The 10000-nt window shown below is 35.6% G+C and overlaps 1 protein-coding gene across 1 annotated transcript in view; it reads left to right on the top strand.

The window, feature by feature from the left end:
- The window catches only part of LOC136840305 (uncharacterized), a 74380-nt gene that overhangs the window by 45479 nt on the left and 18901 nt on the right, over positions 1-10000 (top strand). The window contains exons 4-7 of the mRNA XM_067107009.1: positions 5744-5924; positions 6828-6990; positions 7874-8109; positions 8861-9055. Of these exons, the coding sequence (XP_066963110.1) occupies positions 5744-5924; positions 6828-6990; positions 7874-8109; positions 8861-9055 (775 nt within the window). The remainder of the gene's footprint in view (positions 1-5743; positions 5925-6827; positions 6991-7873; positions 8110-8860; positions 9056-10000) is intronic.

Raw genomic sequence — 10000 nt, 5'->3', positions numbered from 1 at the left:
CGGACGGATTGCTCGACCTTGGTAGGGGTTAGCGGTCTTCGCATGTTCTTGTACAGAGTATTTTGTTTCATCTGAGGAGTTCTTCGTGCGCTATTATTTGTGATGGATTTGAAGATTTTTTATAAATGATAAAAGATCCAGTGTTTCATTTCAACTCTGCTTCATCTCAAGCGGTCTGTTGATCATAATATAATATTTACAGTGCATTTTTGGTCACCTCAGCTATATGGAATTACCTTCTAAGTATTTCGTTTTCTGCACGAATTCGTGATAACTCTATAGACTTTACATCGTGGCAGTCCTGAGTTCAAGACCCACTTTGAGCTGATGGATTTCCCTAGGAAAAATTAACCTTGCCCTCTTTGTGACGTAGGAATAGAGGGAATGGTAGCCCCACAGGACTACTTGATGAGTTTTGTCACGTACTCCATGACATTTTTTGTATCCACAAAATTATTAAGCCCATTTGTCGCTTAAAATCCAATTCACTGAAATGGTTGATAGTCAATTCAGGTGGCAGTTCGAGTCCCACAGGTGGGGAAGCACTGATAAGTTAACTGATAAGTTAACTGATAAGTTAACTTATCGAGAATAACTGACACCCTTTGGGTGTCAGTTATTCTCGAGGTATAGTGAACTGGATATTAAACAAAATTTGTGGCTTAATATCTGTGAATATGTGTGTGTGTGTGTGTGTGTGTGCTTTTGTGCGTATACAGAGACACATCGACAGAGAGAGAAAAAATTACAAAAGAAAGGCAATTTTAATTCTACCAACAATATGACTGAACAAACAAAACTGATCTACACACACACACACACACACACACACACACACACAGAAAGAACTCTATTCAATAACAGTAATGTAGCCGAATCTACTTTTACACAGCACAGTACGCAATTTCTCATATTAACCACCTTTACCACGTTATAAACAGAAACAGTAGGGTGGTCAGTAATTAAATAATTTATCCTAATTATGTAACACCTGTTTTAACACAAAAGCCAGCATGAGCTATGTATGAAAATTTGGAAAATGCAATTAAAAATTGCTTATCTTGAATTCTCGTTAAGCTCACCGGCAAATGTTTTCCTCTAGTGTTGGTACAAATTTATATATGTATACTGAGTATTAAGATGCTAATGGGGTTTTGCTTTACGTAAATGTAGTTCATGTTACTTAATATTCATCCACTTCTAAGCTTTACCGCCTACTAGTTATACCTATGACTGTCATTTAATAATCTTTTCTTGTATTCTGTAGAGCTACTTAGGATATTATGCGACATCAGTTATTGTAATTTATTTTTTGTAATGTCCGTCCTCCCTCAGATCTTAAAAACTAATGAGGCTAGAGGGCTGCAAATCGGTATGTTGACCATCCACCCTCCAATCATCAAACATACCAAATTGCAGCCATCTAGCCTCAGTAGTTTTTATTTTATTTAAGGTTATATCGAGAGACATGCATGCCTATTTCGAACACTTGAATTAGATCCTTATCAAAAGGCTATCAGGTTAATTCCCGCCAGATTTACATAACTATCCTGGCGTTGGTTATTGTACTGTACAGTACATGGGGCTGCTACGGAGAATCATTAGCTTTTTTGCATGTCTTGTTGTCACAGCCTGCTGGTGCCTTCGCTCAACATTTTCAAGGAAGTCTTTGTTTTCCTGGATTTCTTTGTTTGTCTCTGCACAGAAATCTTCCCGAAGGAGCTGCGCTGCTTTTCTTCACTAGGTGTCACAGCCTCGCCGCCGTTTCCTCCGATATGCGATAAAGCACTTTCCCTGCACTCATCCAGCAAGTTCGTGCTCTTGAATGTGTGTGTGTGTGTGTGTGTGTGTATGGTCCTCTATCAGTGATGGTAAAAATTGTTGAGTCTGGTCAGCAATTAGATGGGTAACCATGAAGACTTTCAAATGCCGTCAGTGCATATGGCTAGCAGCCTCATCCCGAAGACGATTGTTGAAACAGGAAAATTGGCATATATATATATATATATATATATATATATATATATATATATATATATATATATATATATATATATATATATATATAAAATCTTGATATCAGGGAAATATGGGGCAGAAAAGAAAAACGAAGTAAAAAATGCGCCGAAGTTTTTCGGAGCAATAGAGTTTTTTGTCCGGCGATGGCCTCAGCCACGGCCCATGAAAATCAACCACGGTCAGGTGGTGGCCTATGTTGTTGGTACCTATAGCACTACCAGAAGTACGATTATGGTTAACTAAGCACGTTGGGCAAATGATGACAACCCTGAGGATACAACCCTGATAAAGGTTCAGAAAACACTCCCCAATTTGAGCTTTCATTGCTAACACATGACCCTCATTCTGAAGAGAAAAGGATGGATATACAGATACTTAATGACTGTCTCCAGAAAATACAGCAAGAAGTCAGTGTCAGTCCTCCTACCTCCACTGCTTTTGACAAACTGATTGGTGAAGCGGGCAGGAGCCCAGTGCCTTTTCTAGAAGGATCCTGAATGAACCACTTAGGAAGCTGCCTGGGAAAGAGAGGAAATCATCCTCAGAAAAACTGACAATCTGCTGTGTATTCGCTGAGAAAGTTGAATATATGAGGAAATTCATGATACCCTCAATGACAGCCAAATTTGAAAATATTAAGGAAGGCCTCAAGGAGAAACTAAAGGGAACAATAGGTAACTTGGTACAAAGAGTAAACAACCTGCGGCAGGAGGTCAAGTTCTCTAAATTAGTTGGTGACTTGGCACCTGGAGGCGGTTATATTGGCTCTCCAAACCCATAAACCTGTTAATTCACTCAAACTCATGAAATCCCAGAAGACATCCCCAACATACAAGATGGCTAAGGTCTTAAACGATATCCTATAAGTCCTGTGAATTCAGATGTGATAAATACAGGTTCCCATCTTTTTTTTTAGTTTGATAAACTTTTAATATAAACATTAAAATGGCGATTGGCTGTCAGATTTGAACAAAAGCATCAGTTCGCTTCAACCGAAAGATCTTAAATGTCTCTCTCTCACACATGAATATAATTTCTTATACACACGCACACACACATACACACACACACACACAAGTTACGGACTAATACACTTCTATTTTTACAAAAGCTTACATAACTGATGCATAATTTAAATAAATGATGCTAAAGTCATTTTAAAATGATTGAAAGGAGATTCTGATAACTAAACTTTTACAAGATGAAATGCATGAAAATTATGAGATGGTAACGTAAGGAGTGGGACGGTGATATCCTCAATTCCTTGTTCTGCTTGTATCATCACAATTTTTTATAAACATCGGCTCAATTATACTTTAATAAAAAAGTTTCTACTTTTTGTTTCTTTCTCTCCATCTTCACTAGTCAGTGATATAAGGATGCACTATTGCAATTTCTCAATTTCACTTAATAAGATTTATAAACTTTACTATCAATTCACAAATTAAGGAATTATATATCTGATTTTGTTCTCTTTTTAACAAGACTTATTTTTCCAGTTTTTACTCAGTAAAACATACTTAACATTTACATTACGCTATACACAGGCATAACTTTCGAACATGATGAAGACATAGTATCCCTGAATGCAGAGAGACTGGTTACTACTGTTCAAGTCTAGAACCACTGAGATCATCTTAAATAACTGAGAAATTGTTGAAGGATATGCTTAAGGCGTACACAATGAAAGTCTCTTCCCCTCTCACAAAGGACGACTTTTCTGACAGGCAGATGGTATGCCAAAGGTGAAGAGTCTATCAGATGCGTGGATGGCATCTTCACCACCACCAAAGAAACAGGTGATGCAGAGAAATTTCCCGATGCCTTGAAAGCTAATTCAGTTCTCAACTGAGGGCAACAAAGAGAAGACACGTCCTTTCCTTGATGACCTCGTTGAAAGAAAAGCCCACTATATTAAATCCACTTCCACAAAGACTACTATTGTAAGCAACTGCCTTAATGCCACAGAAGAGAGCCCCTATTCATGCAAGAAGTATGTGATTGGTGTCTACATTAGGAAGGCTTCTTGCACTGCTGTACCTGGAAATTGGTCCGTATGTAGTTGGAGCATGGGAGGCAGATATTGACCGACTCTGGATACCCTATTATGAGGACAGGATAAGGAGGAAAATGGATAGGATCAAACATAAGCTCACGACAATGAAGTAAGCCAGAAAAAACTTTAATAATTTATCACAAAAAGACTACAGTACAGCTTAAAATCAGGGAGCAGGTGCCCATCTGAGGATTATTACCAGTGAAGTAACACCGAAAACACCCTACAAGAGTGTATCACTAAGAGTCTTCAGCCACCCCAACCTGGTAATCAGCCTTGTGATAAGGATCCAATCTAAGTGTTCGAAATAGGCATGCAAGTCTCTCCATATAAGCACGTTGGGCACACGATGACAACCCTGAGGATGCAACTGCAAGCCCGTTGCAACATGGGAGCCTTCCACCAGCATTTTGTGGGCGTGCATGACAGGAAATGGCCCTTGAATGACCTTATTAAAGAATTAGAAATTGCTGACCAGGAGGATTGCTATAAGTAACTAGTGGTTGCTGAAGTGGTGAGCATTGCACTGGAGCAGCCTACACTAAATATCAAGATGTTTTCAGAATATGTTCTCCTTCCAGTAAAAGGACTCACTGGAGCTGAAGAGCCTGGCTTGTAAGGTTTTATACAGAATAACTATGTTCCGTAAAATTTCTTTCTTTGTTGGTTTTTCCTTTTATTGGGGTTTTGTTTTAATCTTTAATTTTTGACTGTGCTCAAATATATAATGGAGTGTAGCTCCATTCTGGATCTCCTGTAGCCCTGTTGAAGGCCATGGGTCAAAGGTAACAGCTGTTAGCCGAAGAGAATAAAATGGGATATCGCAGCAACGGCTTTTGTCTTTTCTCTCCAAGTTTTAGCCTTAAGCATAAGAGGAGGCTCAGAAGATTGAAAGTTATTGTTAAAAGCAGTGAACGCCCAGTGTACATCAACATTGAGCAAGAACTGCTCACGAGAAAGGCTGTGCCATAAAAGCATATATTGTGTGTGTGTGTGTGTGTGTGTGTGCGTGTGCGTGAGTGAGTTGGTGTCTGGTTTACTTTGTCTCGTTTTGATCTGAATCCAATCGCCATATATTGCACCTGTACTTTCGATTGATAGATTAATGTACTGGAACGAGGCCATCATTGTCTGTGCACGCACTCGTGTTTGAGAGAGAGAGAAGAAAGATGGGAAAGATCAAAATATGGATGAATAATCTTAAAGAAAGATAAATAAAAATCGTTATATTTACTGCTTTGTGTAAATGTGAACTGTACAAATTTTACATTTATGTTAGTTGTGGGAGTCTATAAAAATGTTACTTGTGATATTCACTGAAGAACTATAGCCTATGTGGTTAGAAAACAAGGTATATCAGACGGAATAAAATTAAATATAGAATTCTTTGCTAAACTGATAGGTTTCATAAAATTTTTAAATAAGACAAATCTGCGAAATAGATTTTTCATTTTCATTCCAAATAAAACTTTCAGCGGTAAAATACAGTAGAATAATTAAACATTTGGAACAACTGATTTTGTTAAAATCTTTGATAAAACAAAACTCGCGTTGTATTGATCAAGAATAGAAACTGTGATAAATATTTTGTCCTACTGCGTGGGATTTTACTACACACCTGTGGTGAAATGAAAGAATAACTCTTTCTCTTTCTCTACTTGTCCAAAGGGCCTTGACTACCTGACGAAGCCGGAGAACACCCTGCAATTCACCTGGGTTGACGCCGTGACCTGCGTTATTTCCATCGGGGCCTTCTATTTCGACCTGCTGTCTGACTGTCTCGTGGCCTTCTACATGTATGACGATCCTCACGCCCATACGTGGTTCTGGGCAACATTAGCTCTAATTCGTAAGTGATAACTGAGAGCAGGGAACGAATGTTTATTATCTAAACCGCTCACCAGTGACATAATCATTTAACACACCATTTAATATCCTGTTATATCATTTAACACACCAAGCGAAGGCAAATATCCCGTTAAATATAAATGTTTGGTGCCTGAGATTCTGGTCAAAGGATCATAGACATCTGGCTTTTTTTTTTTTTTTTGTTAAGAGTCGACTGCCATCGTGGAAGCTTTGCTATTAACAAGAAAACATCAACAAAAACAAAATGGAGATTTGTTTGCGGAGTGTACATTACTGGAAACTAGTGGGGCCATATTTAAATAAGACGGTCGAGATCGCAGTTCCCGACCCTAGGGACGTTACGTACCATATCTAATGCACATCTCCCTCAGACTATCTGCGTTACACGTTGAAAAAGTTGTATCTGTACAAACTCTGGGTTTTCTAGACTAGGAATTTGTTCGTAATGAAAGCATCTTGAGTATCCATTCAGCGCACCATAATATCATCATATCATTGCTCGTAAAAAGATCAGTTTCTTTGTTACTTATAAAATACTACATTCAATGAACAAAATTCATCTTCAATCGGTTAGAAACCGTTTATTTTCACTTAGAAACCATCTTCTAAAAGCGCTATCGTTATTTTCATCCAAGTTTCAGTATTTTATTATTTTGACCGTCCTCCTTATTTTCCTTTAGTATTGACTAACATGATGGTTTTAGTGTACTGAATAAATTTCGGTTCAGTTATACAGTCAAAATGAATTTTCTTTTTTATTTTTGATGAAGACGTCTGGAAGAATTTGTCTTCTTTCTGAATATTGATAAAACTGACCATTTCTCTCATTTCTAAGAATTTGCATCGTCAGTGCGGATTTTAATTTTTGTGTTTTTACCCTCAGTATTGCCGCTCGTCCTTACCAATGCGTTTAGCTTATACTGGTACTGGTTTGACGAAAGAGCCTGCCAGGCGCAAGAAGGTTGCTACAGGCACCCGCAAGTGCCTTGGTACGTCTGGGGCCTTCGACTGTTGGCACATGTGACTCTCCAAGCAAGTGTTATCAGGTGAGTTCCTTCAGGAGATTTTTTTTAACGTGAACTGAAGTAATCCCATTTTATTTACAATGCGAGATGAGTCTGGGCAGTAAAATGTCTGGCATGGTATACACACACACACACACACACACACACACACACATATATATATATATATATATATATATATATATATATATATATATATATATATATATACAGTATATATATGTAAACGAAGTCACGATTAATTTTTTCAAACATATCTATCAAGGCTTTTTAACTTTTGAATTTTTATTTTCAAAGGATTAAGACTGTATCATGCATAATACGATATTTGACAATACATAGTAAAGTACAGTATAAGGCACTGGATTTAAGGTGAAACTTTAAATAAACTTTTAATTTTATATATTTTATTTTCAGCATGGCACTGTTAATATGTGTGTTGGGGGATACTAGGATATTGTAATCTATTAAAACTAATGTCAATATATTTTGGCAATGAAGAGTGAAGCATATTGAGAATGAATTAGCACATACGCTCACTGATTTATTTCTGATACGATAACGTCAGTTTACTTGAGCAATGAAATGAGAACCACATTTTCTGTCTTTGGTAGCTTCTGTACCTTTCTCCCGTTAAAACGAGGTTACATCTCTTCTTCCTTCGTGGTTAAGCCTCACCCTTCTTCATTTCTTCTTCTTTTCCTTGTGTTTTTAATCCTGGGCTAGGAAAAGGTGTCTTACTCATCTCGTTGTCTTTTATATATGCAGAAAAAAGAGAAAAAGAAAAACGTGTTTTGCACATTGGAATGAACTTGATTAATCGTCTTTGACAGCACAATTAAGTCCTCGCAGATTTGGCATTCTTTCCGATCTTGTTTACTAATACGGAATGTTTCGACTTCAGGCAAATAGACATCATATACTACGGCACCAAAAGCGTCGACGAGACCCTGGAACACGAGGCTCTCGTTGATGAAGTTATGGAAGCGGCTCACATAATGCCAACTGAAGCTTGTCTGCAGAAGGAAATGGAAGAAGAGGAGAAAAAGACGCAGAAGGAGAAGATCCTTGGGTCCCGGAAGCTCAGCCTTAAGCTAGAGAAGAAGAGCGGGTCGGATCCTCTAAGTAGAAGAGCTTCGAGTGAGTTGCATAGCTTGTTTTTTTTTTGACTGAGGTTCCAGAGTGTCTGGAGTTTCTTCGTTTTGTGATGTAGGCCACGAGTCTTTCAACTTTATTGAAGCTTTTTATCTCTCTGGTATAATCGAAGATTGGCATTACTTTTGCATCGTTTATTTCACGGTGGGGATGCTTGAACAAGAACTAAAAGAAAGAGGACATTAATTTCTAAACGTTCGGAAACTAAATGAAATAATTAATCAACTACATTAAGTGTATATATATATATATATATATATATATATATATATATATATATATATATATATATATATATATATATATATATGTATGTATGTATGTATGTATGTATGTATGTATGTATGTATGTATGTATGTATGTATGTATGTATGTATGTATGTATGTATATTCATATGTATATATACATATATATAAATATATACATGTACATCTTTATATATATATATATATATATATATATATATATATATATATATATATATATATATATATATATATATACATATACATATATATATATATATATATATATATATATATATATATATATATATATATATATATATATATATATATATATATATATATATATATATATATATATATATATATATATATATATATACTGAAGGTCCTATACTGTAATAATTGAATAAATGAAGGTTCTATTCAGCATGACTATGACCTATTACATAACATTTTCATACCCATAAAGGACCAGTTATCTTACAGCTTGCTCCCGGAAAACCGGCGGAGTGTGTGCGCGCGGAGGATACGTGGCCCTCTGGATCCATGCGGAGAGGGATGCTGCAAACGTTGATCTCCTGCTCTCATTGATCCAGGATGCTCCCCTACTCATCTTGCATCTCTACATCCTGACCAAGACCCTCCCCGACCAAGCCAAGGCGGGCGAGATCAGCAGTACAAGTAATTGAGTTTTCTTTTTCTTTTATATATATATATATATATATATATATATATATATATATATATATATATATATATATATATATATATATATATATATATATATATATATATATATATATATATGTATATATGCATATATATACAGTACATATCAGTATATATGTGTGTGTGTGTTTAAGTAGCAAGTGAGACATTATATTATATATATATATATATATATATATATATATATATATATATATATATATAATATATATATATATATATATATATATATATATATATATATATATATATATATATATATATAAATATATATATATCGCACATCAGCACTGGTGAAAAAATCAGAGACATGGTGTAGGTCCTGACCGGTTTCGATTTTATTTCGTCATTAGCTTGGAAATAATGTTGAGACCGGTCATGACCTACAACCCCGTCTCTTATTTTTTCACCTTTGGTAATGTGTGATATATATGATTATAATGTTATTATAATCATATATATACATATCTATATATATATATATATTTATATATTTATATATATAAATATATATTATATATATTGCGAGTACACATATACAGTATATGTGTGTGTGTGTGTGTGATGAATTCTAGAGATGTTGGCGAGTTCAGAAGTTCATTGATCTACCTTAAGGCCCGTATTGGCTATGAAATTTCATGTCCGCATGCACGCAATAATATTCCGTGATCATTTAATTTTCACCGATATGCAGGCAAGCAGAGGGCACGCAAAACAGGTTGTCGTTTACGAGTACGGGTAAATATATAATAGGTGTGTATATGTATATATACATTTAAACATGCTTTTATTAAAATGCACTAAAAAGTAAAAAATAATTTTTTGAGAGACATCAGGATTTTCTTACAAGTAATTATGTCTAACAAAATACAAGCGTGGGCACCAAACGAGGAAGGA

The sequence above is a fragment of the Macrobrachium rosenbergii genome, chromosome 7 (genome assembly GCF_040412425.1).
Source record: "Macrobrachium rosenbergii isolate ZJJX-2024 chromosome 7, ASM4041242v1, whole genome shotgun sequence".
Lineage (NCBI taxonomy): Eukaryota > Metazoa > Arthropoda > Malacostraca > Decapoda > Palaemonidae > Macrobrachium > Macrobrachium rosenbergii.
This window is presented reverse-complemented; position numbering and strand designations above follow the sequence as displayed.